The 27,690-nt window shown below is 37.1% G+C and overlaps 1 protein-coding gene across 4 annotated transcripts in view; it reads left to right on the top strand.

Moving 5' to 3' along the window:
- Nucleotides 1–26,173, top strand: part of ITPRID2 (ITPR interacting domain containing 2) — a 104,099-nt gene extending 77,926 nt beyond the window's left edge. For 2 of the 4 annotated variants that reach the window (XM_070071517.1, XM_008258809.4), the window contains 10 exons: nucleotides 4,579–4,651; nucleotides 8,455–8,543; nucleotides 10,136–11,341; nucleotides 13,233–13,310; nucleotides 13,389–13,516; nucleotides 14,210–14,360; nucleotides 15,521–15,586; nucleotides 16,287–16,751; nucleotides 23,679–23,795; nucleotides 25,031–26,173. In XM_070071517.1, the coding sequence (XP_069927618.1) occupies nucleotides 4,579–4,651; nucleotides 8,455–8,543; nucleotides 10,136–11,341; nucleotides 13,233–13,310; nucleotides 13,389–13,516; nucleotides 14,210–14,360; nucleotides 15,521–15,586; nucleotides 16,287–16,751; nucleotides 23,679–23,783 (2,361 nt within the window). In that variant the 3' untranslated portion in view covers nucleotides 23,784–23,795; nucleotides 25,031–26,173. Of the gene's footprint in view, nucleotides 1–4,578; nucleotides 4,652–8,454; nucleotides 8,544–10,135; nucleotides 11,342–13,232; nucleotides 13,311–13,388; nucleotides 13,517–14,209; nucleotides 14,361–15,520; nucleotides 15,587–16,286; nucleotides 16,752–23,678; nucleotides 23,796–25,025 lie in introns of all 4 variants that reach the window. The other 2 variants (XM_051849379.2, XM_051849378.2) reach the window with 2 other exon arrangements.
- Nucleotides 26,174–27,690: the final 1,517 nt, after the last annotated feature.

Below are 27,690 nucleotides of genomic sequence, written 5' to 3'. Positions count from 1 at the left end.
CCACACACTGATTCTTTTTAAGCTACCAAAGTTTTAGTAACTTTCTAATCCTGTCTTCATACTATTGATTTAACTTATTTACCTCATTACTTATTTTTAGCTGTTAAAATTATGAGATTACTTTCTATTTAGTGGCCTGAGTTAAAATAATCACAGATTCACAGATCGATCAGCTGTTTGACAAAGAGTTAAATTGGCCTTCCAAACTTTATGTTGAATGCAGGTCTGCTCTGAAATATCTATTCTTTTTTCTCTTTTTTTAAATTTATTTGACAGAGTTACAGAGAGAGAGAGAGACAGAGAGAAAGGTCTTCCTTCCGTTGGTTCACTCCTCAAATGGCTGCTATGGCTGGCACTGTGCCGATCTGAAGCCAGGGGCCAGGTGTTTCTTCCTGATCTCCCATGCGGGTGCAGGGGCCCAGGCATCTGAGCCATGCTCCACTGCCCTCCTGGGCCACAGCAGAGAGCTAGACTGGAAGAGGAGCAACCGGGACTAGAACCCGGTGCCCATATGGGATGCCGGCAGAGGATCAGCCAAGTGAGCCGAGGCGCCAGCCCCTGGAATATCCGTTCTTAACATGTGACGTGAGTGCAGATGTCTGCCGCTGCACAGCCCAGTTAACCAATGAATTTTGTTTATTGTTTATTTAAAATACCTTAAGCCAACATTTCTTAAAAAGTATGTTAAGTCAAAATAAAACATGTGAGTAGAAAATCTTGGGGTTTTTTAAAATAAACATTTATGATTCACTATAGGCTGATAAACAAATACAGAAAGAGAGCTTTGAATTTATTTTCCTGTTTTCTACCTTTCCAGATAAGCATTCCTACTCTACAGCAAGGACTCTCACAACATATGTCTATGAAATGTGAAATCTCCTTTAGTGTCAGTGCTTCAGGGGAAAGGGCACAGGGAGTGTTGGCCGCAGAGAACAGAGAGGGAGCTCCTGTTTTATTTCTTTTCTACTATGCTGTTTTAAAAATACTTTCACTAACTGTCACTTATTATCCTGAAGACCTGTGAAATAGTTTTTATTTTGCAGTTAAGACAATTGGAATAATTATCACAGATAATTGCTAAAAGCCATTTAACCAGGAAGCACCACACATAAGGCTTGAGTGCAGATCGTTCTGCAGACTGGCTGCTTTTAACTAAAGGTCAGATTGGTTGGGTACTATCAGACATTGAACAAAATTTAAATCCTTCAGATGCACAGCCCCAAATACTGCCGTAGATTTTTTGAGATGACGTTAAAAATTAAATTTGAATTTCTTAATCTCCAATTTTGATTTTATTTTAAAATAATTTTTTAAAAAGATTTGTTTATTTTGAAAGGCATAGTGACAGAGAGAGGAAGAGAGTGATATCTTCTGTCTACTAGCCCAATCCCCAAATGGATGTAGTGTCCTGGACTGGGCTAGGCCAGAGCCAGACGCCAGGCTCCAGGAACTCCATCCTGGTTTTCCACATGGGTGGTAGGGACCCAAGCTCTTGGACCATCATCTGCTGCCTTCCCAGGAGGACCAGCACAGAGCTGGATAGGAAGAAGAGCAATCAGGACCTGAGCCAGCAATCTGACATGGGAAGCCAGCATTAAAGTGGTGGCCCAACCTGCTGTGCCATAGCACTAGCCCCTAAAATTATTTTTATATACAACATCTCTGCAATGATCAGAGCTGTACTATACCGTGTCTCTTTAAACCTTAAAGGAAGGGTAATTTAAGTTAGAATATCCACACTTGGCTCTTCTGTAGTATGTAGTGAAGTGGTATTATATTGGGAAGATGCATCTTAGTCAAGATAAAGGGGACAGCTGTTAAAAAATCAGAGTAGGTGCCTGTCATGAGTAGGACGTTGATTCAGATAGTTTTTATTAAAATACTTTTAAAGTAACTAAAAACTTTTTAGTTTTTTAGTAACTAAAAATTTTTTCTTTTTACTCTAAAGCTCTTTTCTTCATCTTTATATTGAAAAATAGACCAAGTGATTTTATAATTTTGGGTTAGTGGGATTTTTTCCATTAAAAATATTTATTTGAAAGAGAAAAGAAGAGAATGGGAATGCTCCCATATGCTGGTTTACTCTGCAAGTTCTCATGGTGGCGGTGGCATAATAACTCCATTCAGGTCTCCCATGTGGTTGTCAGCAACGCATTTACTTGGGCCACCACTGCTGTCTCCCAGGGTCTGCATTAGGAAAGTGGAGTCAGGAGCTTAGTCAGGTATGGAACCCAGGTACTCCAGTCTATAATGTACACTTCCCAGCTGACTTCTTAACTACTAGGCCAAACAGCTGCCACTTCCATTTTTATTATGAAAAGCTTCAAACTTTCCCAAAGCTTAGAGAAAATATTATAATGAACACTCTTTATGTATCACTCAATTCAGTTACATTTGTAAATTGTTTAGTAAAAGGCCACGTGTAGTGGCATATAATGAGAGTTCCGCTGAGCATTTTAAACCATTAAATATGGAAAATCTTACCATAAAAATCTGTATTTGTTTCATTATTCTCTGTGGTATACCCCAACTTTAATTCATTTACACATTTTTGATCAGTAATGAAATAAGCTAAGAAATTCACTCATTATCATTAGCATGTCTGTTTCTCCGTTTAACAAGTGGGTACTCTGTTTTTTCTCAGAAGGATCCTCACAAGTTTCATTGGTGAAATTTTACCCTATGCCCTTTCTCAAAATTAATTAAGGAGTTTGTATTGAAAAGAAAGAGAATAGGAGCATCATGAAGGATGGAACGCTGAGGAAACATGTTCATTAAAGTCGTGCTATCTTATGATTTGTTTCCTGAGTCTGCAGAAGTAGAATATGTGATAATCTGCACTGAAAAGTGAGAAATTATAATTTGATGTATCATAGGGCTGTGCCTAAACTGAAATTCTTAGAGTATGAGTAAAACAACATTTTAATTTCTGTTACACTTTTGCTTTTATCTGGCTGATAATTATTTTATAGAATATTCTTTGAAGTACTTTGGGTCTGAATAGCAGCTAATAATAGACCATTTGTTTCATATAAAAAGAAAATGTATTTTGTGTCCTCGCACTCAAAACAATGGTTTTCCTGTTGAACTTACATCTGTTGCTTTGAAGAACATATTATAACTTTTTAAATAATAACAAAGAATAGAACTTTATTTATCTGATTTACAGGTGATAGTTTTAAATTACTAGTGTGCTTTCAGTGTTTAAAAGATGTTTAAGCTTAGATTCATGGTACTGTATAGAACAAAGATATCACAAATCTGGGGAATTTTTAGGTTGTGTAATATCTTTAGTATTTGGAATTTTTTCATATTATTTCACTTTTATATCAGTGGAATGGTTCTCTTAATCCTTAAACAGACTCATAACTCAAAGCTACCAGAGTTGTGTTGAAAATGTGTTTGCTGTTTGCTCTGTGGTTTTGTGAAAGGGTGAAAACCAACTTTTGGCTAGATTTCTTATTTCACTAAGATGATATTTAATATTTAAGTGTTAATTGCAGGGTAAAGTGACAGAAATTAGTATACTTGTGCAGTTCCCAAATGTTCAGTTGTTTTAGAATAGTTGGAATATCTGTGATATGGGGCTAAGAATTTAAAAATTCTTAAATGGAATAGGTAGAAAAGCACAAAAAGATGGCTTTTGTGGGTATGGTACCTTTTTGAACAGAATTTTATGTAGGATTTATAGTTAATATCTTCCATTGTCTCAGTTCTGTAAAAAAACTTACAATTCCCAAGTTCCCAAGTTAGGTCTTTTTTTTTTTTTTTTTTTTTTGACAGGCAGAGTGGACAGAGAGAAACAGACAGAGAGAAAGGTCTTCCTTTGCCGTTGGTTCACCCTCCAATGGTCACTCCAGCCGGCGCACCGCGCTGATCCGTTGGCAGGAGCCAGGTGCTTCTCCTGATCTCCCATGGGGTTCAGGGCCCAAGCACTTGGGCCATCCTCCACTGCACTCCCAGGCCACAGCAGAGAGCTGGCCTGGAAGAGGGGCAACCGGGACTAGAACCCGATGTGCCGACGCCACAAGGCGGAGGATTAGCCTAGTGAGCCGCGCCGGCCCCAAGTTAGGTCTTAAAAGAACATTTACATCAGAACAAAGCAGTCCTACATGTGTGTGGCTCTTAGTACCTGCAAATTTGTGGTATTTTTGAAAATTCTGCAAAGGGAACAGATTTTCTATTTGCAAAGATGGAAGTCTGGGAATTACCTCAACTGTATGTCAGTCATAGTCTGCTGCATAGGCTGTGTTTACATTTTTTCTTGGTTTTGACACTAATTTGAAGTTTTCATTTACAGAAGTTTTTCTAATGGGTCTCTTTTTCATCAACAGCAACTTTTTAAAAAAATTAGAGGGTTTAATATATGCAGTTATTTTCCTTTGCTAGCTACTAATTTGACTGCTATTGTTAAGGAAATTAGATCAGTAAATTGAGTCCTGGGGCATTCTAATAATTTTGAAGTAAATTGTCTTTAAATATAAAATGCATTGATGTTCTTTATGTACGTTGATTTATCAAGAGGTTATTCTTGGCCATAGATTCTTTTATTTTTAACTACTTAACATTCTTCTTTAGGTTCAAAGCACAGAGGGAGAAGCTCCTCACATTCCAGCCACTTACCAGCTAGGCCTTGCCAAGTCAAAAAGAGGTACGTAAAGGAAAATGCACTAGTTCCTGAAAACATTGCCAGAGTGTTTTTGGTTGACTTTGAAAAAGGGATGGTTTTATGTGTCAGTGTTCATAGTCCCTGTAAGGGTGCATAGCAAATTAACACAAGGAGGCATGCTTCATTTATTGTTTGGTTCCTTGAAGACTTTCATGCACACAAACTAATAGTTTGCTTAGCCTATAATGACTTTGTTACACAATTTTGTGTACTCCACATATGTTTCAGTTCTGCATGAGGGCTATAGGGAATGGAAAGAAAGCAACAGATTAAGGCCATATTTTACATCGTTTTGATTGAAAGATACATGTGTGTTATCCATCTCTGGGTTTTCATTATTCAAACACTTGTATAGCTCCTAGGTATAAAATGTGATTGTGTCTGGCAAAAGACACCAGTCTCTCAGAAATAATTAAACCTAGTTAAATTAAATTGAAGCTACTGATCAAAGGTGAGTGGCTGTAAGTATCATTCTTCTCTTGAATCATTAACTATCAACCAAAGAACCTTTGAATCCATCCTTTTCACTTTTAACTTGCAACCAGAAAAGAACATGTCTGGCCTTTAAATTGACAAAGCTTTTGAGATTTAGAGAAAGAGAAGTAGTAGTTAAAATGACCACTGAAGGTAAGGGTGTTTATTTTTAAAGCTTTACACATGCTGAACCACCCTGTTTTTTTTTTTTTTTTAAACAGAGTTATATGTATGTTCCTAGAATAGGAAATTGCATGTTTGTTCCCTCCTGATCTCTGAAATTACTTCATAAGAGTCAATTTGCATGTAATTTTTCTTTTATTACAGTATGGTACTAAGGAACAACAACACTACTCTCATAAGGTCACTACAGTTCCTGTCAGACACACAGTGAACTTTTATATTTAATTTCCCCTTTTGAAAGCCCATAAATGTATGTCAGTGTTTCTGAGCTGCAAGGCAGGGTTCACAGCAATAAAGGAGTCTTTACTTTAGATTTGTGGACAAAGGATACCTTGGGAATAGCACCTTTCTGTGTGTCACAAGAGGATATACATCAGTGAAATTTCTTGAAGGTCTTTTAAGAGCAGGCTCCTATGATGGGAAAGATGACTTGTGAATTGGGTACACATCTGGTACACATTCTTCTTATCACTTTTGGGTCTTTTATTTCTGGTGGCATAAGCAAAAGTGTTAACATTTTTATGAGTCAGATTTCTATAATAGTAAAATGATTTTGTGTATGTGAATGAAAAGAACATAATGTTTTAGTCATTTTGGAAGGTAGCTTAATAAATTTTGATTATGTATTATGTGTCTTAGATTAATCTTCATTGCATACTTAGAATCACTGGTAATACATTCACTTCATCAGTTTAGTAAAAATGGACATAGTATTTTAATAGTTCAAAGTTTAAAATTAATCTCAGGGCCAGCCTGGGCCTCACATACTGAACCCCAGAGAAAGGGTTTATAATTTAATAATTGTTGCAAGTTAATGGCAGGTATGTTGAAAGAAGGTTAACATTTTTCTTACTACAGAAGACATAGTACTTTCTTTAGCAGAAAATACATTGTTGTTTTGTTTCTTGATAGTAATGGACAAATAAAAATTTCCAGATTTTGCCATTTTTCCATTTTAATGTTACCTTTAACATCCTAATTTTAACTAGAGTACCTTATATCTTCAGGGTATATCAGATTCTTTTTAGATTTTTTTTTTTTTTTTTTTTTGGTGAAGAACCCCTTTTGTGTGTGTGTCTGAGACAGGAATGTTTGGCTAAATAACCTAGATTGCAGTTTTTAGTTTATACAAGACAATTTGACCAGGCTTCCATGTGGTACTTGAATAGCCCTATTAGATAGCAGAATTATTACCATCCTGTTTCACAAAGGAGAAAAGTGTTGGTTATGGTCATGGAACAGAGCCAGAAATTGCACCCAGGCCTCTGTTCTTTCCATTGCCCAGCACCTGCTCTGAAACTTAAGCAGCACATACTGTGACCTAACCTCTTTGAACTCAGGTGGGGAGTTACAGGTGGTTCCGTGTTGCACATAAAAACAGTTCTTAGCAGAGAGAAGCTAATCAAAGTTGGTCACTCTGGCTTTCCTTTGCCCAATCAGATAGGCAATTTCCCTTCTACATCATTTAATTGGCTGCTTAATTCTATTGTTGCTTAAGGAAATTGTCATCTAATTGATTCATTCACCAAACATTATTTATTGTCCGCTTCATCTTGGTACTGAGATACAAAGAGTAAATTAGTTTCCTGCTTTCAAAGGCTCACAATGTAGTTTGTTTAAAAAAGACATGCAAACGTTTAATTACATTGATAATGACTATGAGATAAGGTGTTATCATTTTCTAATTAATATAATGCCAAGTTAGTATGGTAACAGTTTATTATAATTTAGTGTAACAGTTATTTCAGTATACATAGGTTTATTAAGGATATGGAGTAATTTCTTATATTTCATTGTACCGTTTTGTTGATATCAAAACAGTGTTACAGTCTTTCCATGGAACCTGAGGCAATAGTGGTATATTTCTTAAAATCAAGGCTACCTTTATTTGATTTTGGATATCATCAATCATCTGATTCTGGTTACTGTATGACTTAAATGTTACATGAATGTGGATTTGGTAAACAGTTGAATTAGCATGTTACTTTTGAAGTTTTGTATAACGCTAGTGCCTCATAAAGCATCTCACTTAGTGAATGTAGTAAGGTCTCCTATTGTGGTGGTTGTGGTATGGATGGAACTTATGCTTCCTATGCTTAGTTGGCCATTGTAACATACTTAAAACATTTTTTAGGTTATAGGTATATTCATCAGGAATAGAGTTTTGAGGAAGAAAAGTGAGCAGAAAAATGTTAAACAATTAACATGTTAATTAACAATTATGTGCCAATTGCACCTGTTTTTCATGTAATAGGAAAGAATTATTTCATAAGTTCAAAATGCTTGCATCATTTGATGCCTTAGAGATATTTAAATATTTTTGAATTTGAAATTGCTTAATTTATTGGCCTTAATTGTATTGTTAATTTCTTATTAGGAAGATGCAGCAGTTTTTATCTACTATATATATATTTTTTTGACAGGCAGAGTAGACAGTGAGAAAGAGAGACAGAGAGAAAGGTCTTCCTTTGCCGTTGGTTCACCCTCCAATGGCCGCTGCAGCCGGCGCACCGCGCTGATCCGTTGGCAGGAGCCAGGTACTTCTCCTGGTCTCCCATGGGGTGCAGGACCCAAGCACTTGGGCCATCCTCCACTGCACTCCCAGGCCACAGCAGAGAGCTGGCCTGGAAGAGGGGCAACCGGGACAGAATCCGGCACCCCGACTGGGACTAGAACCCGGTGTGCTGGCGCCTCAAGGTGGAGGATTAGCCTGGTGAGCCGTGGCGCCGGCTTCTACTATATATTTCAATAACTTTATCTCCTACATACCTTTACATATTTACATAATGGAAATAGTTTATTTCTGGACTTCTGTTTTTATTATAGCCATCTTTTATTTCAGCCAATTATTCTCTAATGATAAGATAGTAATTGGATTTGCCACAGTACATTATAATTACTATTAGTTAAATATGGAGAGTTTCTGATAGAAGATCTGATTTAGTTTTGTCTGAAATCGTTACCTCCTGTGTTTTAAAGCTACAATTTTGCAAAAGTAATACATACTTTTCTAAGATATAATCAATGTTGTGCATCATTTATCTGTTGGGAATCATGTATTTGTATTAATTTTGTCCTGATTGAAATTTCATTTAGTAGTGTTTTGTAACTGCATTTTTTATTCATAGATCATCTATTACGTACTGCAAGTCAGCATTCTGATAGCAGTGGTTTTGCTGAAGATTCTACAGATTGTCTCTCACTTAATCATCTTCAGGTAAGATTTTTCTATTGTAATAAGTGCTATCATTAACTTCTTCATTTAAAGGTGATTTTTATTAATAATGACTATATTTCAAAACTGAATCTCATATTTATTTTTCAAACATTATTGACTAGAAATTTCAGATTTTGTTCTCCATCTCTCTGAATATTGAAAAACATTAATTTTGAACCACTATCAAACAATTTTTTTGATAATTAACTTGTTTAATCTGCTTTTCTCATTTTTTAAAATTAACATATTGTCTCAATACTTAATTTTTTAAAAGATTTATTTTATTTATTTGAAAGGCAGAGTTACAGAGAGAGAGAGGGAGAGAGATATCTTCCATCTGTTGTTTCACTGTCCAAATGGATTCAATGGCTAAGGTTGGGCCAGGTCAAAGCCAGGAGCCAGGAACTTCTTCAGGGTCTCCCATGAGGGTGCAGGAGCCCAAGGACTTGGGCCATCCTCCTCTGCTTTCCCAGGTGCATTAGTAGGGAGCTGGCTTGGAAGTGAGCAGCCAGTACTTGAACCAGCACCCATGTGGGATACCAGCATTGCAGGCAGAGGCTTAACCTATTATCCCACAACACCAGCCCCTTTTTTTGCTTATTTAATAACAGTCAGTATATACCCATTGCATTCTGAATGTTAGGTTTTTATGCTCTACTATGTTATATAACTCAGGAAGCAGGCCCATCTTCATCATCAAGGAACATGTAACCTGTATGAGGAGTACACAGAAGTATAGAAAAAGTGTTGTTTTTTTTTTTTCTATAAGCCAATTTTAAGGAAAATTGGAATGAGAAAAAGAGAACCCCAGAAAGCATTTAGGAACCTGACATTTAAGTGGTGAAGAAACAAGACATAGGTAAAGAGACTCAATCATAAAGTGGACAGAAAAATCAAGAAATAGAGGAGAGACTTGGAGAAGGGCAAGGTGTGACCATGAGAGCAGATGAGGTAGTGGCTGTCAGGGAGTGGCACTGGGGAGAGTGATTTTGAGGCAGCAAATGAGGCCAAAGGATGTTTGGGAGTAAACCAGTGGTGAGGATAAGGAGATAGAAATCTTTATTTTCCAAATAAAGAGGCTTTTTTTTGTTTTGTCTTATTAGCAAGAGAATGCCTGAGTGAAATTGTGCGCCTAAGGGAAGGGACTGTAAGACAAGGAGAGTTGGGTCCAGGGAAGTCTGCAAAGAAACTGGAGAAGTAATTGTTCATGGGAAGGATGCAGGCAGAAACATAGGTTGGAGGGATTACCTTTGAAAACAGGGACACAGTTTCCTTTCAGAATGGAGAGAAGGAGGGATTGATCAGCAGTTAAAGAGGATACTGACAGGTGTTGTGGTAGAATGTTAAGAAATTTTTGTCTGTTTTGTCTGTGAGTTTGTGTCATGTTGAAAGAAAAGGAAGAGAGTGATTGAAAGGGAATTTAAGGAAAATAGTGAAGATATGAAATAATCTTTGTGAGAGAATGGGGAAAAAGAAAGTTGTTAGAAGCAGCACTAGGGCCACAAGAGAGGTGGGAGACAGTCAAGGTGTAGAAGCATCCCATCTGTTTGGCATTTTGTTAATGATACTTCCTACTCTTCATCCTTTCACAGGTTCATGAGTCCTTGCAAGCCATGGGGAGTAGCGCTGATAGTTGTGACAGTGAGACAACAGTCACATCATTTGGTGAAGACCTTGTTACACCAACAGCACAAGATCAACCTTATTTTAATGAATCAGAGGAGGAGTCTCTCAGCCTTCTTCAGAAAGGAAGAGTGAAGGCTGCACCAAAAGCTGACAAAAGGCAGTCAGATGGCCAGGATTTGGCTCAGCATGAGACTGTTGAAGACACAGAAAACAAACAGTCCACCTGCAGCCCAGGGGATCACGTCACTGAAATTGAAGAGGATTTGTCTCCAGCACAGACAGTAGAGTTGCCGAGGGAAGCCAGTGCTGAAAGTGATTTGGATAAAAGCAGTGAATGTGAATTCACTCAGTATACCACACACCATATCCTGAAATCACTGGCATCTATTGAAGCTACTACATGCAGTGAGATGAGCTCTGAAAATAAGGTGGAACCTCCCTCTTCTGTGGACAGAGTTCATACAGCCTTGCAGAGAGCTCAAATGAAAGTTTGCAGTCTGTCTAATCAAAGGGTAGGGCGTAGCCTCATAAAATCAAAGGATCTGTTAAAACAAAAATATTTATTTGCAAAAGCTGGCTATCCTCTGAGGAGGTCTCAGTCTTTACCAACCACGTTACTGAGCCCAGTTAGGGTTGTGTCCTCTGTCAATGTCCGGTTGTCTCCTGGAAAAGAGACTAGATGCAGCCCACCTTCCTTCACCTATAAGTACACACCTGAAGACGAGCAGGAATTGGAAACAGGGGCTGTTGAGCGTGACGGTCAGTCTTTAGTTAAATCCACCATTTTCATCTCTCCATCATGTGTGAAGAAAGAAGAAGCTGCCCCTAGTGAGATGACCCAGCTGGAGGAATGCCATCCTAGAAGGACTGCTGCTGGTTTACACTTTGCTCCAGCACCCATCTCTCAGTCCACCTGCTCCCTTCACTCTGTGCACTCAGAGTGGCAGGAGAGGCCCCTGTGTGAGCACATGAGAACTCTGAGCACTCACAGTGTTCCCAACATCTCAGGTGCCACCTGTAGTGCCTTCACTTGCCCTTTCGGGTGTCCTTACTCACAAAGACATGCTGCCTACCCTCACCGAGTGTGCTCTGCGAATCCTCCTTCTGCCATTGAAATGCAACTGCGAAGAGTGTTGCATGATATTAGGAACTCACTGCAGAATCTTTCCCAGGTATGAGAAAAAGTGTATCTTCATTAACTTCATCTTAATTCACTGAGGAGTTGAGAGGCCCATCTGCCATGAAGGACCCTAGCTTTATATTCTTCCGTGCCTAGAACTTAGCTGGACCTGCCCTCCTCCGGACGCTTCCCTCCTGTCTCATGGGAAAAGCTCCTTCCCTTGCTCGTAGTCTCCTTCCCTTGCTCAGGGAGGGATTTTGCACAATAGGTGTGCTTTCTTTTTCAGCCTAGGCTCCGTTGACTTTGTGTTAGTCTAGAAACTTTGTCAAGTCATCCCTGTTGTTGAAATCTTCCCTTTCAAAGTCCTTTCTGCCTTTTTCTCTGCCTTTCTTATGTGCTGACCACCTCTTCCTTTTCTAAGTTTTCTTCCTGTTGGCATTGGTGGCCCCGTGTTCTGATTCTACTCATAGCTCTCTGACTAAGCTTTCCCCTTCACCTACTGCTGGTCTCCTGGCACAGAATTAGTCTACTTCCACTGGGCCCAAAGACTGGAACTACTCCAATAAAAATCAGGTAAAGTGTGGATTTGAATTAAAATGATCTATTAATAATAATAATAAATAATTTGTTAGTGGACTGGAAGTGATTTTTTTTTTTAAAAAAAGCCTTGAAAATAAGGTGTCTTCAGGTTTATCTTTCACATTTCCTTTCTAGATCTCTCTCTGAACTTAAGTAGGACACTGAGGTAATGAAGAAAATGATAATGTAATATAATGACAAGAGTGTCGTTAAGAGTTGGGAGGCCTGTGATGCCTGCAGTCCCCTCATCATGAAGTAGTAGGCAGGAAGCCACTTTGAAAGTTAAAAAGTGAAATTGTAACTTCTCAAGTTATAGTAAGATACACCAGAAATACAGGTCTTATCCTCATGACAGGGTTCTCACAATGGTTTGCAGTCTAACCAAACTGTGGGCGTTTCTTCCTCCTTACAAAATATGGTTGTCTGTGACTGCGCTACTTACCCTCTCAGCAGTAATTATGTGAGGCTGGGGATTTCCAGGCCCCTGCCCACCTGCACCCTCATGGTGTGCTCTTCTTTCTCAGCCAGTTTATACTTCTGCTCTAGCTGTGGTCTCTTTCTCTTGGCTGTTCCATGTAACTCAGCTCATAAATCCCCTCACCCTCAGAGACAGATGTTTTTCATTAACTGGCCTCTGTCACTCCAGTCGCATTCCATAGGTGTGTGCTTCTATTGGATTGCACGCAGGGTTCTGCGTGGTTGTTTATTTTTCTATATATGCACCTGCCCCCTTGTTTTAAACCTAGAATGCCCCACCCTTGCCTCTCTTTGCAAGACAAAGTTGTAGTCACTGGTAAGGCTCAGCCCAGTTGTTACTACTGTTGGGAAAGCTTACCTAGTCTGAATTAGTGTTTGTGTCCCTCGTGACATTCCCCCATTCCAAACATTATAATGTCTAAATTTCTCTTTTTTTGTTTTTGCACTGTAAGAACACTTAAAGTTGGGGTATGTCTTTTATTATCACTGCCTAAAATAATATAATAAAACAAAAGCTCAAATATCCAAGAGAAAGTGTGATGATTACTTGTTTCCTGCCGAGCCAATGGTCACTATAATCTCATAGTGGCATTTTTTTTTATTTCACACAGCAAGAACAAAGTCCTGTAAGACAGATATGAGCTGAGCTGTGCCTTTTCCCCTTCCTTATTTGAAGTACATTGACTTATACCTGAAACATCTAGGAGTAATAATTGGTAGAGCATTAGGGAATGATTACTTTGGTTCTTATTTACAATGTGAAGGATTTTTTCTTTCTGTCCTCAAGAGAAACATATGTAGCCCCCAAATTCTATCTTTTTAAAACCTTAATTTGGAGATAGTAGCGTAAACACAAGGTTTTAATCCTACTTTCCCTTTTTTTGAAGTACCCTATGATGAGAGGACCTGATTTTGTTGCTGCTCCATATAGTACTCAGAAATCATCTGTTCTACCTCTTTATGAAGTAAGTTCTTTTTTAAATCTTTGTATTACAAAATACTTTGTATGATTTGAAATATAATTTTGTTGTATTGCATTCTAGAATACTTTGCAGGAGCTCCAAGTAATGAGGCGGAGCCTGAATTTGTTTAGAACACAAATGATGGATTTAGAGTTGGCAATGCTGCGTCAGCAATCCATGGTTTATCATCATATGACTGAGGAGGAAAGGTAGAAGTTCATTTTGTTCCAACAAGTCAAAAAAAAATTTTCATTCAAAGGATTTTCAAAGACTGATTTGTTTATTTGAGAGGCAGAGTTATGGGGTGGGGGGTTGGGGGGAGACCTTCCATCCACTTGTTCACTCCCCAAAGGGCTGCAATGGCCAGGACTGGGCCAGACTGATGCCAGGAGCTTCTTCCAGGTCTCTCACATGGGTGCAGGGCCCAAGGACTTGTGCCTCCTCTGCTGCCTTCCCAGGCGCTTTAGCAGGAGCTAGATGAGAAGTGGAGCAGCTGGGACTTGAACTTGCATACATATGGAATGACAGCACTGCAGGCTGCGGCTTTAACCCACTGAGCCACAGCAGTGGCCCTGACTTGGCAGTTTTTAAAACTTGAGTTTTATTTCTGTTGCTGTGTATTTTCTGCTTTGTGAACCAGTGTAGACAAAATGAGGCATACCTGGTGTTACACTAGACTTTTTTGCCTTAGTGTATTAAGCAAGATAGTGATTGTAACCTGGTGATTGATTCTCAGTGTTTGGGATGTTTGTAAGAGAATAGAGGAAGAAATGGCTGTGATCCTTTATATAGAACTTGTAATTTTATTACCTTTTGTTAGCTTATAGTACTTCTCAAAAGAGTTGTGAAGTGGAATCCCTAAACTGCTTTTTCCAAACTTTGTGTCTCCCCATGTACTGTAGGTATGAAGTTGATCAGCTCCAAAGTTTGCGAAATTCAGTTCGTATGGAGCTTCAGGAGCTGGAACTGCAGCTGGAGGAGCGCCTGCTGGGCCTGGATGAGCAGCTGCGCGCAGTGCGGGTGTCCTCACCTTTCCGCTCCTCGGCACTTGTGGTATGCATGCACCTTGGGGCTTGACAGGAGCTTGCAGCAGATTCATATAGGATGTGCCAAGTAATTGAGGAGAAGTTGCTTTATTTTCCGCCATTTTCTGAATTACATTAGGTGCACGCAAGATGTTTAAAGAGTTTTCCTACAGATCAGTTGACTGTTCGAGCTGTGATACTTTGCTTAAGTAATTGTTATATTTAGAAATATACAGAAAAATTTTTAATGCTAGCTAATAATTAGGAAAATGATCAGTATAGAAGTTTATGATCTTTTAAGGAAATTGATAGTGGATTTATGAATGATTTAATTATTACATATAACTGCAGAGTAGAAGTATGTTACTTAGCCTTTATTTTTCCTTTCTTGGTTTTAAATAAATAGCTACTCCCATTAAGCATTTGCTTTTCATTCTGGATTCTTTTTCACACTTTATGTTCTTGTAAGGAATTAAATGAGTTGTTTAGATAGAAAACATGTTGATAACCAAGATTATAAAAAGAAACGTTATTTGACTTTGTACTATTTTTCATTCTAATGTTCCTTTCCATGAAATTTGAACTTCCTTGTTGTGTTCTTATTTTTCTGGTATTTTTGAAGTCGTGGAATATGTTGGTTTCAAATATTGAAATCATGAATTTTTCTCTTTTTTACTTTAACAACATAATGATTTTGTTAAAAATAAATGAATATATATATACATACACAGGTATGAAAGTACTTTAAAAAGTTCTTGGAAGTTCTTGAAGATGTTTATTTTGATGTAAAAAATGAAATACATGCATAATTTTTTCGTAATATTCCACATATGTCCTATGAACACATGTGAATATAAAATATAGAGAAAGTAGAATATGATATACATACACACATATATGTATCACATAGAGTATGACTCTTCTATTACATTAATGAATATAATTTTTCTGTAATTTTGATCCATCAATTTGAGAAGTGTTTGTTGGTGACAGCAGAGAATCAGAACATCTGAGCATCTTATGGTGTCAGCTTTCAACCATAACAACACCTTTTGTAGCATTCCATGACACCTGAGGGTGACATAAAGGGATGCTTCAGGGCAATAATTAGCCAGTTAAATTTTCTCATAAAATGCTTACATTGTGGAAAAAAATATATATATACATACATATATTATTCTTTTTCAGGGAATGTGTGGCAGTAGAAGTGCTGATAACTTGTCGTGCCCTTCTCCATTGAATGTAATGGAACCAGTAAGCCTTTCTCTTTTTCAGTCGTTGGGGAAGGGAATGCTGTACTTTTCATAAATGCAGAATTTTTCTATTGCATTATCCAGTAATTAAGATGTGTGTATATTTTCATGCAGATTGTGATGAGTTACTTGAATTGATTGGAAGTGAATGTGGCAGTTGTGAAGTATGTTGTCATCTCAGCTCACTGGAGAGCTAGCTTAGTTGCATAGTGTTTTATCTTTATTAGCTACAGGAGATAAATTCATCATAAAACGTATTTTATTTGTAGTCTAGTGCAAATGTGCTTTCACAGTCTAACCCAAGATCCTTTAGGAAGTTGGATCTGTAATGTAGCTAATTTTATGAACAAGAAGTCTGATTTTTGTTGTATTTTAGACAAGTTGATTCATTTAGGTACAAAAACATTAAGAGTAACTATTTTGTTTTTTGCTACTTACTCTTCCTGACAAGTAATTTGGGCCATTCCTGCTACCGTATAAAATTTTGTCCCATTATGTATTCTAGTTACCTATTTTATTGTTTAAATTCATTATGAAATTACATCTTCCATGCTGTTTCATAAGTGAGATACGGTAGTTCAGTTAATTAATAGAATTGTATAAGTTATATGATTTTTCACAATCATCACAGAATTTTAACTTTCTTTTTAACTACCAAGCTTAGTTTAGGAGAGAAAAGTAACACATTTTCTTATCTCCAGGTCACTGAACTGATACGGGAACAGTCATACCTGAAGTCTGAATTGGGCCTGGGGCTTGCAGAAATGGGATTTGAACTTCCTCCTGGAGAAAGCTCAGAATCTGTTTTTTCTCAAGCAACATCAGAGTCATCTTCTGTGTGTTCTGGTCCCTCTCATGCTCACAGAAGAATTGCAATACCTCCTAGTGACTCAGTAGGCAGACCTAAAACTCAGTTAGTGGCAAGAAAGAAAGTCTTCCGAGCATCAGTGGCCTTAACACCCACTGCTCCCTCTAGAACAGGTTCTGTGCAGACGCCACCAGACCTGGAAACTTCCGAGGAAATTGGAGCAGCTGAAGAAATCTCAGAAGTTGTTGGAATTAAATCTGAAGTGGAAGAAGAGCAAGGACAACTCCCGTCGAGGCCAGCTGCTGAGGAAGTGCATAAAAATGTAGAGCAAGATGAATTGCAGCAAGTTATACGGGAGGTGGGTAAAACTCTGAACTTAATTCTTTTATTTGGAGACTGATGTAAGAGGAACTTTTATTTGAACATTTATTATTTATAAGATACTCTTTCGATTCACCATATTCAATAATTTTCTGAGTATTTTTAAATTAACTTCCTCACTGATCCAGTTCGTGTCTGGGGAGACATGTTTATAATGGTGTTTTTGCAAATTCCATACCTCAGTGTGAAATAATTGCAATTGTCTGTGCAAAGTTAAACATAGATGAACACATTAAAAACTGTTTGGATTTTTTATTTCCACATCTGTAAAACTGAGAGTTTAAAACTTGAATCTGACCGGCGCTGCGGCTCACTTGGCTAATCCTCTGCCTGCGGCGCCGGCACCCCGGGTTCTAGTCCCGGTTGGGGTGCTGATTCTGTCCTGGTTGCTCCTCTTCCAGTCCAGCTCTCTTGCTGTGGCCCAGGAAGGCAGTGGAGGATGGCCCAAGTGCTTGGGCCCTGCACCCTCATGGGAGACCAGGAGGAAGCACCTGGCTCCTGGCTTCAGATCGGCACACTGCGCTGGCCGTAGCGGCCATTTGGGGAGTGAACCAATGGAAGGAAGACCTTTCTCTCTCTCTGTCTCTCTCTCTCTCTCTCTCTCACTGTCTAACTCTGCCTGTCAAAATAATAATAATAATAAAAAACTTAGATCTGATACAAGATTAAAAACCATCACTTTCATTTCAGTTGACATGAGAAAATAGTGTTTGTGATTTTAATAAGTATAATAGTTTTGATCTGTTTGGTTAGAGGGTGGAGAAGTAGGGAAATTACATGAATTATTCAGATTGACATACAGTGTGAAAAGACTTTGCTCTGACTGATAGCAATGGGAAAATTTGAATCTTTAAAATGCTAAGTTACCAAAGTGACTGCCAAAAATTATGATAGTTAATGGTTCAAGGTCAAATGTCAGTTGAAAAAATTAGTAAAATGCCTATTTTTAGCTCGAATACCAGAGAATAGGAAGGAATAGCATACATCAATTAAAAAGGTTGACCCTCTTAGACACGTTTTTTTTTTACATTTATTTATTTATTTATTTATTTTTGTAGATTTTATTTATTTGTTTTTTTTTAAACTTTTATTTAGTAAATATAAATTTCCAAAGTACAGTTTATGGATTACAATGTTCCCCCCCCCCATAACTTCCCTCCCACCCGCACCCCTCCCATCTCCCGCTCCCTCTCCCATTCCATTCACATCAAGATTTATTTATTTATTTTTAAAATTTATTTTTTAAGGAATACAAATTTCATATGTACAGCTTTAGGAATATAGTTATTTAGATGTACTTTTACAGTGACTTCTCTACCTTTTTTTCTCGAATCACATTTTCATTTTAATTGTGAAATCTAATAGCAATACATAGGATAAAAGTTAAATATATTGGATTTCTTCCATTATATTTCTTTGTCTTAATAGTTCTTAAGAGTAACTGAAGAAGAACCCTACTTATCTATAGTTTTTTTCAAGCAATATACTGACACTCAGGATGAGAAAGTCTCATTCTTTCTGTTGGCTAAAAAGAAGCCTATCCTGTCCATTAAAAAAAGTTATTTCATAGATGTCTAAATGTTTGTGAATAACAAAAAAAATACTAAAATATAAAATATTTATCTTTAAAATCTGGTAGGAAGGTAAGCAAGACTAACTCAATAAAAACTATATAGACAAATATTTAGTAAAAAGTATTCAAGAGCTAAGGATTTTGAAAATATAAAAGGCCAACATGGGCCGGCGCCGCGGCTCAATAAGCTAATCCTCTGCCTGCGGCACTGGCACACCGGGTTCTAGTCCCGGTCGGGGCGCAGGATTCTGTCCCGGTTGCCCCTCTTCCAGGCCAGCTCTCTGCTGTGGCCAGGGAGTACAGTGGAGGATGGCCCAAGTGCTTGGGCCCTGCACCCCATGGGAGACCAGGAAAAGCACCTGGCTCCTGGCTCCTGCCATCGGATTGGCGCGGTGCGCCGGCTGCAGTGCGCCGGCCGCGGCGGCCATTGGAGGGTGAACCAACGGCAAAGGAAGACCTTTCTCTCTCTCTCTCTCTCTCACTATCCACTCTGCCTGTCTTAAAAAAAAAAAAAAAAGGCCAACATGAACCAGAGAAAATAGGGTCAGTAGCTCCCTGTTTTTAAACTCATTCTAATGTATTTAGCAATGTAAACCTAGTGTGTTTTCAGAATTAATTTGTAACGTAGAATAAATTTCTAGTGGTTATGGGTCAAGGATGGTGGCAGAAGACCAAAACCTTCTCTCAAATGGGCTATTGATCCTCAGAGTTCAGAGGTTAGTTCATGGTTATTAGCTAAGTGATTGTAGTTTGAGAAATATATTAAAAATAGGCATAGTCACTTCTGCCATAGTGGGATATGTGAAATCCTGAAAAATCTCTCTTCTGTGCAACTTCATAAAATAAAAACCACAGGACTTATGTAGAAAATAGCCTTAGAGGCATAACACTCAAAACCTTGTTAGTGACAGATTAAAATGGTAGAAGATAGAAACCTTATTAATAAAACCAGTAATACAGGTTTATACATGTCAAATGATAAGGACATATGTATATACTATAATGAACATAGTGTTTTGCTTTGAAAACAACCTAAAGCTTGCTTGAGGAATTGGCTTTCAAAGGTGGCAGCTTGTGAGTTATTGTGAAGGAGTGGAAAGACAGTGATGTGAAACTCACAGAAAGTTTTACTCCCAGATGTGGATAGATGTAGGCTGAAAACAGAGAACCAGGGTAACTGGTAGATATTTATAGTGTATGCATTGTGTTACTGTGTTCCTAGGTTCACTTATCTCTGTTCATCCAAAGCATCTTGTGGGTGAAATTGCACATGAATAGAAGTGAAATTTTCATTGTAAGCAAATTGTTTGCTAGTATTTCATTCATAGCAAGTTCACATTTTCAAAACAAGCATTATGGCAGAAGACAGCCTATCATTTATTTTCATGATGTGAGTCCACCAACTGAAAATTTAAAAGGTCTGAAGTCTATGAATTTATTGGTCCTACAAATGTAATTATGTTTTCGCAGTTAGTTGTGGATGGCTAGTACCTAACTCTGTATATCTACTATACTCAGTAGGTGTGCCAATGATTGGTAATCCATTCCTGTTCATATGTTTTATATCAAAGACCAATTTTTGACTGAAATATTTGAGTTCTTCTTCGTACTACATATCCCAACTAACTGGGGAACTAAGTTTTAAGGTCATTTTTTTCCTTGAAATTTGATATTTTTATTCTCCTTAACTTGTTTTGGTTTGAGAGTTTTTCTGTAATAGTTGATTTTGTGTTGCATCTTTCTCTTAAATACTCCATTTATGTACACTTGAGTCTTCATTTTTAAAGTTTTGATGGCCTGGTATATGTTTTAGTTAGTTTCTTAGGAATAAAACATTCACTTTAGGCCAGAACATTTGTTTTTTTGGCCAACAGAACATAGCAAGAAAAGAGGCAGTTCTCATTACTCTGCCTTGATCATAGAGAATTACTTAATCATTTGTAAGGACAGCCCCTTAAATATGAAAGATTTTATGATTTCAGATATTCAATCTGACATGCCAAGCAAATTTTTGGAAAATTTTCTCAGAATTTGTTACTAAACCTGTTAATTAGAAGCTAATTCAGAATTTGGCATGTTTTAGAGGAACGTAGGCTTAACATTTACTCTTTTTTTTTTTTTTAAAGATTTATTTTATTGAAAGGTAGAGTTACAGAGAGAGGTAAAGACAGAGAGAGGTCTTCCATACGCTGGTTCACTCCGCAAATGGCCGCAGTGACTGGGGCTGGGCCAGGCAGAGGCAGGAGCCAGGAGCTTCTTCTGGGTCTCACATGTGGGTGGGTGCAAGGGTCCAAGCACTTTGGGCCATCATCTGTTGCTTTCCCAGGCATATTAGCATGAAGCTGGATTGGAAGTGCTGGGGCTTGAACCAGCTGCCTATATGGGAAGCTGGTGCTGCAGCCCCGGCCCAACATTTGCACTTTAGCTACCTATAAGGAAAGCCTTACCAAGCAAAACAGATCAAAGAAAGCATAAGAGAAATATTGATGTACTTAGGAAAACATATTCTTTTGAAGTACTTTAAAAGCTGGTTTTAATTTTATTTTTTAAGGTTCATTTATATTTTTGAAAGGCAAAGTGACAGTGAGGAAAAGACAGAGTGAAAGAAAGATCTTCCATCTGCTGGTTCACTTCCCAAATTCCTACAGTAGCTAGAAGTAGACCAGGCTGAAGCCAGGATGCCAGGTCTCCATCCAGGTCTCCCATTTTGGTAAAAGTCAAAAGCACTTCCGTTATATTGTCTGCTACCTCTAAGGCACAATAGCAGGAAGCCTGATTGTAAGCTCAGTGTAGCTGGGATTCGAACCAGGTACTCCAGTAGGGAACATGGGCATTCTAAGGGCTTAAACCCCTGCACAACAACGCCTGTCCTCTGGTTAAAACTTTTAAAAATAATTTGTTTTAATGTTGTCAGTGCAATTACAGTGATTTTTTTGTTAATATTTGTTTGCAAAATATTTAAAATTCAGATTCACCTGCATTTCAAATTGGTAATCTTTTTACTTAAATGCATACAGTACTGAATTCAATTATTTTTTCCCCAAAGTTAGTCTATCAGCTGTTAAGAAAATAAAATTCTATCTTCTCAGTAAATGTTGAGTCCCTGGCCTCATTAACAAAGCTACCATTCAGGAAGACAGGATTTAATCTTGGGTTGAACAGTTTTGCAGGTGAGGATTAAGCAGGTTTGGCAGGCACTTTCAGGGAAGCTTTCTTACTGCACTTGTGGGTGCATGAAAACAATGATGTCTGCCAGGGCTTTGTTTTCATCATTGCACCACATGTGAGGTTTTTAAAAAGAGTGATTTCATTGTTTATGATGTGTTATTACTTCTTTGGAAGAAGAGCATTGAGAGAAAGTCCTTACAGACAAATATTTAATTTGCTCATTCAGTAACTAAACTTTTGTCCTCCTACAGCTAGCCTTGTTCTGTGCAGATTGTATATGTTGCTGTAGAAAAAAGTACACTGTCTATAGACTTTGCCAGAGTCATCTGCGATGTATGTGATCAGCAGTTTGAGACTGTTTACAGTTGCTTTAAAAATGTCTATATGAGTATAAATAAAACATTTCTTAATAAAATGAATGAACATGTACCCACAGCAGCAAATTCAACAGAATTAAATCTCAAAGAGTAAACATAGATTGCTTCATGTTTAGAGAGTTCTTTGTTTATGGAACTTCCTGTGCTTGGTTCATGCCTACTAGAGTCTTTATTCCAGTTCATCTGACATGTTTTAAACTTGTATTTTGGTAAAAACACAGCTTGCCCATGTGTTCATATTGATCCTTCTTTTGGGGAACCATTAATATAATGGGTTGCCATGCAGCAGGTGCTCCGTAGATGCATGTTAATGGTATGTGTTGCCCTACCCTTCAGATTGCCAGTGAACATTCCTTTCTTAATCTCAAGTGTCTGTCTTTAGTTTACACTGCTCTTTGGAAATTGTGTTTGAAGGGAATCTTACCATCTATCGCAGTAGAGTTTTCTCACTTCTCATCCTTCCAGTGTCTCTGTGGTATATGAGACTTTAGAACTAATTTATTTGTTCATGCCTTTGTTTTTCCAATAAATTACTAAAGACATTTTGTCATTTTCTTTAAGTTACACTGGGTTCATGTATTTTATGTATACAAATTTAGGAACATAGTGATACTTTCCACGTTACCCTCCCTCCTGCCAGCACTCCATTTTATAATTTTCAATAGAGATCTAAGTGTAGTCATTTGTTTTTCTGTTTTCTCTTCCTGCCTTGCTCTCATTCTTGTGTTCTCCTGATCTCTCTTTGATTGGACATTTAGCTTAGGATACATTAACTAATCAGACCTGGTCCCCTCCTTGAAGTCACTCACAGTACACTTTCTATTTACCCGTACCCTCCTAGTGGATTTCATTCTACTCCCTATGGGAACTGTCTTTTCTGCAAGGCTCCATTCTGCTCTCTCATCCAACATGCTCTTGCTGCATTCTCACATTTCTACTATCTAAAAATTGCAATAAACAAGCAAATATGCCTGTATTTTCGTTTGCCACTGTTGAGTTGTTTTGTTTTGTCTTAGTAACAAGAGCACTTTTTGATTATTTTGCAAGGTAGACATTAATAAAAACATAAAGTAAACCTAACTCAGTCCTCCAAAATTATTTTATCTCATGAAACAATTTATCACCAAGTTTTCCAAAGCCGTCAATTTTAGGATTATGATATTTATTAATGTAGTTGGTAGAGTTATCCTAGACCCAGACCTCAGAATATGATCTAGGTCTGAGCATAATCTGCATAATCTGTATAGTCAGATTGAAGCAAATCTGATGGATTTGAGTCTCCAGTTTCCCTTTGTCTTGTATGGAGATTGTGATTTTGTCTATGTTGTAGCTTATTACAAGAATTAAATGCTATTCATGTTTTTGAAAACAAAAAAACATGAATTGGCTGGTGCCGCGGCTCACTAGGCTAATCCTCCACCTTGCAGCGCTGGCACACCGGGTTCTAGTCCCGGTCGGGGCGCCGGATTCTGTCCTGGTTGGCCCTCTTCCAGGCCAGCTCTCTGCTGTGGCCAGGGAGTACAGTGGAGGATGGCCCAAGTGCTTGGGCCCTGCACCCCATGGGAGACCAGGATAAGTACCTGGCTCCTGCCATCGGATCAGCACGGTGCGCCGGCCGCAGCGTGCCGGCCACAGCGGCCATTGGAGGGTGAACCAATGGCAAAGGAAGACCTTTCTCTCTCTCTCTCTCTCTCACTGTCACTCTGCCTGTCAAAAAATAAAAAATAAAAAAACATGAATTATGGTCATATTGTTAAATGCTTATTTTTCTCTTTTTCCATTCTAGATTAAAGAGTCTATTGTTGGGGAAATCAGACGGGAAATTGTAAGCGGACTTTTGGCAGCAGTATCTTCAAGTAAAGCATCTAATTCTAAACAAGATAGTCATTAAATGGAATTATAGGTAAATTCTTCTGAATTTCTTTGTTTAGCAATATGTAAGTTAGTATTTAGTTTTTAATTCTTTGTTGTCTTAGTATATAGGTCTGTTTATTTGATTTCTAAAATATATGTATGTTATCCTATAGTGTGAAGACCTCACACAAGGGTAGGGTATACTAATTAAATACTTTTAAATCTCTAAAGATTTATCCATATTATATAATTTTATTTAAAAGATTTATTATTTTGATAAGTAAATCTGAAATGGACCTGCAAACTAATTATAATGATATTTCAGATGAATGGTTTATGGAAAAAAATTTTCAGAATTAATCAAGTTCTTACTGTCTTTCCTAGTAATTTGTTTTTTAAAGAAGCATACTGCACAGATCCATTTCTAATCATAACTTATAAAAACAGTTTTATATTTTACTTACTAAAATGAATTACTATTATTTTATCTCATAATGTAATACATTTTATAAATTATATATTAATAGTAATACTTGGTAAATACAAAAACTAATAACATACTTCAGTGTAATAATATCTTTAATAGAACCAAAATATCCATTCAACAAAATATCAAGAGCAAAAATATTATTTGCCACGTAGGATGTAATTGCTACTATAGAAAATGAGGAAAAATATTTTGATAAATTACATCATAAAGCAACTGATATTCTTTCAAAGACATTGATAAAAGCATTAACACTCAGGAAAATGAATAGAGATCACAGGAAGATTATGTTTACTTGTGTATATATTTGGATAAAATTCTTGTCTCCCTTTAAAAATTTTTGTAACAATAGTGTTTATAATGTATATGACTGTAATTGACATTTTGAGATTGAATTATTGCTTATACCCCTATGTTATACTCTTAAAGAACAGTGGTTTTTCTACTGCTTGTTGAATTCTTTATTTAGCGTAGGGTTAGGCTTGTGGTTATCAAGAAATTTGAAAGTATTTCTTTGTGAAAGTTAAAGGAAAAATAAGAAAAGGACGAGGGGAAGATATGGTGGAAAATACCATTGTGCTTTCTCAAAACTGTGAAATACAAAAGAATCTTATTGCAAAAATTAAAGGAAAAAAAGAAAGGGAAAAAGGAGGAGGGCTTAAGGAAGGGAAAGAGGTATGGTCATCTTGAAATTCTATCTATGAAATGTGAAATCTATTCTCTTTATATTAATGAAAATGGAAAAATAGTGTTTGAAAGATGTTTCATGGTGATTTTTCTTTCTTTCGTGAGGTTAGTGTGGACCCTGTTGGCTGTGTGATTTTGGAGCTGTTGACCATGTACACTGTGGAGAAGTTACTTGTGCTTCAGAAGACACTTGCTGCTGAGTGGGGCTACTGTAGACAGTGTACCAGGTGTATCTTCTCTGCATATTCTTTAAAACATATAGAAACTTAGGCACTTTGCTGACTATTTTCTAAACTTTCAAAAGCAGTTTGTAACCTAATATTTATTTCTATGTTAACATTTTTCCAATTGATTCCCTATGTAGAATTAATTATAAAACTTGAATACTTCCAGACTTAATCCACTTATAAATAACATATTTCTTCAGACTAGCTTCTTAAAACACTGACCTCTGTGAGGTATGTACTGTGCAATAACTGATTCATTTTTTTGAGAGCTTGAAGCAACCAATGATTTTCCCTCCACTGCTGTTTGTTAGTGTCACTTCCAAGAAGAAAAACTGTTCTGTTGTACAAATTACTCTGAATTCTTGGGGAGGTTACTAATAGCAGTAGGATAGAATTATATGAGGTTACCTATAACTACTTAATGTTCTTACACTGTAAACCTTGTTACTTTATCCAAGACAAATGTAATTTTATTATAGCTTATGTAGTATTTTTGTTTTGGAAAAATGTGCCTTATGTTAAACACTATGTACCTTTTGCATTGTCCAGACTTCTTTATTCTAAGAACATGTTTCTTCTACTGTGTTGTAGACTAAGTAGTAGAATTTCATCAAAATAATGGGGCCTATGACTTGAATGGATAGAATTGAATAAGCTGGTTTTGTTTTTGTCAAAATGGAAGTAATTTAGATTTGTTCTCCTTATACATAAATGCATAAATGGTTTTAATTCAAGTTTTAACCAATGAAAACTGTTTTTTTGAAAAATGGAAAGTGGTTTCCTATTTGGTTTTGTATGTGTTAAATAAATGTGTAAAATAACTAAATGTTATTGGAATTCTTCTTTTAGAATTTATGATTTCCAACTATTGTTTCTTTTTGTGTGACACTTTAATCAAAAGTGGTTGAGATGTTAACAGGTTCTTTGAAAGAATATCTAAAAGGTTTATAAATGTTTGAAATACCACTCAAAAGCTGATTTCTAAAAAAAAACAATTTAAAACAATAAAGTATTTATTTTGCCTAAGATGTCATGATTTCTTTTCTTGAACTGCAGCATGAAGAATTTAGGATTAGATTTAATTCTTAACAAATAAGGTCTAAAGGAATTGCTGCATTTAACCTTGCAGTTTGGATCATCTCTTTTTTGGATCAGTAGAGGAGCTATTCTATCATGGTTTCAAAAAATGCTGTTAAGACTAGACCACCCTAGAGAGGGCGCATTTAGATGCTTCTTGGGATCATCTAGTTCTGTGGTCATAATGATTACCATCTGAGGCCAACTAAAAGTTTTCTTTAAAATGTACTTACTGGTAAACTATTAGAACAGATAGTAAAATTGTTTTTATTCTTTTGTTCATTCTATTCCTTTTAACCAGTTGATTCTAACATCAGTGATGACATGTATAAATCAGACACCCATGTAATTACAATATAGGTATCAACAATTTAATTATTCAGTTTTGTGGCCACTTTTGGTTCATTTATGACTATACAAGACATCTAGAATTTGGTAACCAAAATTAGAACTAAAACAGTTGCAATTATTGGCTGAGCCAGTGGAACAATCACTTATATAGTATACAAATGAAATGAAATGAACTTCAGCACTAAAAAGGTTTTATTTTTCCTCTATCCATTTTAGACCTTTGTGTACATAATAAACACTTGAAAGCTGTTATATTCAGGCCAGCATGTTAACTGCTATGTAGAATGAAGAATGAAAGAGGGTTTAAAATACAGTATCTTTTAATTTAGTATTCTACAAATAAACAGTTTTTAAAGAGTAAGAATTTGAGAGAGGGTAGCCTGAGGTGGTCATAGAAGTCTTTCCAAGGAGATGTGGCTTGAGTAAAGTCCTAAAGACTGGGAGGTGTGAAGTGTGGAGTTTGAACAGTCAAGAAGAGCATTAACAAAATTATCCAAATGGCAAATAAGTTTGAATGACCATGTAAATGATGAAAAGTCTTCGAAAATGCTAGCTGTCTATCCATAGCTTATACATATAATTTGCAACGAGCCTGCCCAAAGAAGGCATAGAAGAAAAAAAATGTGCTGATCTTGAAATTTGTTACACCATTGACAAAAATGAGCAGTTTCTCAGACTTGAAGTAATATTGTTCCACTAAGAATATTTGGTTGTTTTTTAGTAACATTTAAATATGCATGACATCAGATTGGAAAAGATGAGTGCAATAAAATGCACATTAAAAAAAAGGGGGGGAGGGCAATGCTGTGGCATATTAGGTAAAGCCACCGCCTGTAGTGCTGGCATCCCATATGGGTGCCGGTGTGGGTCCCAGCTGCTCCACTTCTGATCCAGCTCTCTGGTGTGGCCTGGGAAAGCAGTGGAGGATGGCTCAATTGCTTGGGCACCTGCACCCGTGTGGGAGACCTGGAGGAAGCTCCTGGCTCCTGGCTTTGGATCCTCGCAGCTATGGCTGATGTAGCCATCTGGGGAGTGAACCAGCGGATGGAAGATCTCTCTGTCTCTACCTTTCTCTCTGTAACTGACTCAAATAAATAAATCTTAAAAAAATAAAA

This window comes from Oryctolagus cuniculus, chromosome 3 (assembly GCF_964237555.1).
Source record: "Oryctolagus cuniculus chromosome 3, mOryCun1.1, whole genome shotgun sequence".
NCBI classification, from domain to species: Eukaryota; Metazoa; Chordata; class Mammalia; order Lagomorpha; family Leporidae; genus Oryctolagus; species Oryctolagus cuniculus.
This window is presented reverse-complemented; position numbering and strand designations above follow the sequence as displayed.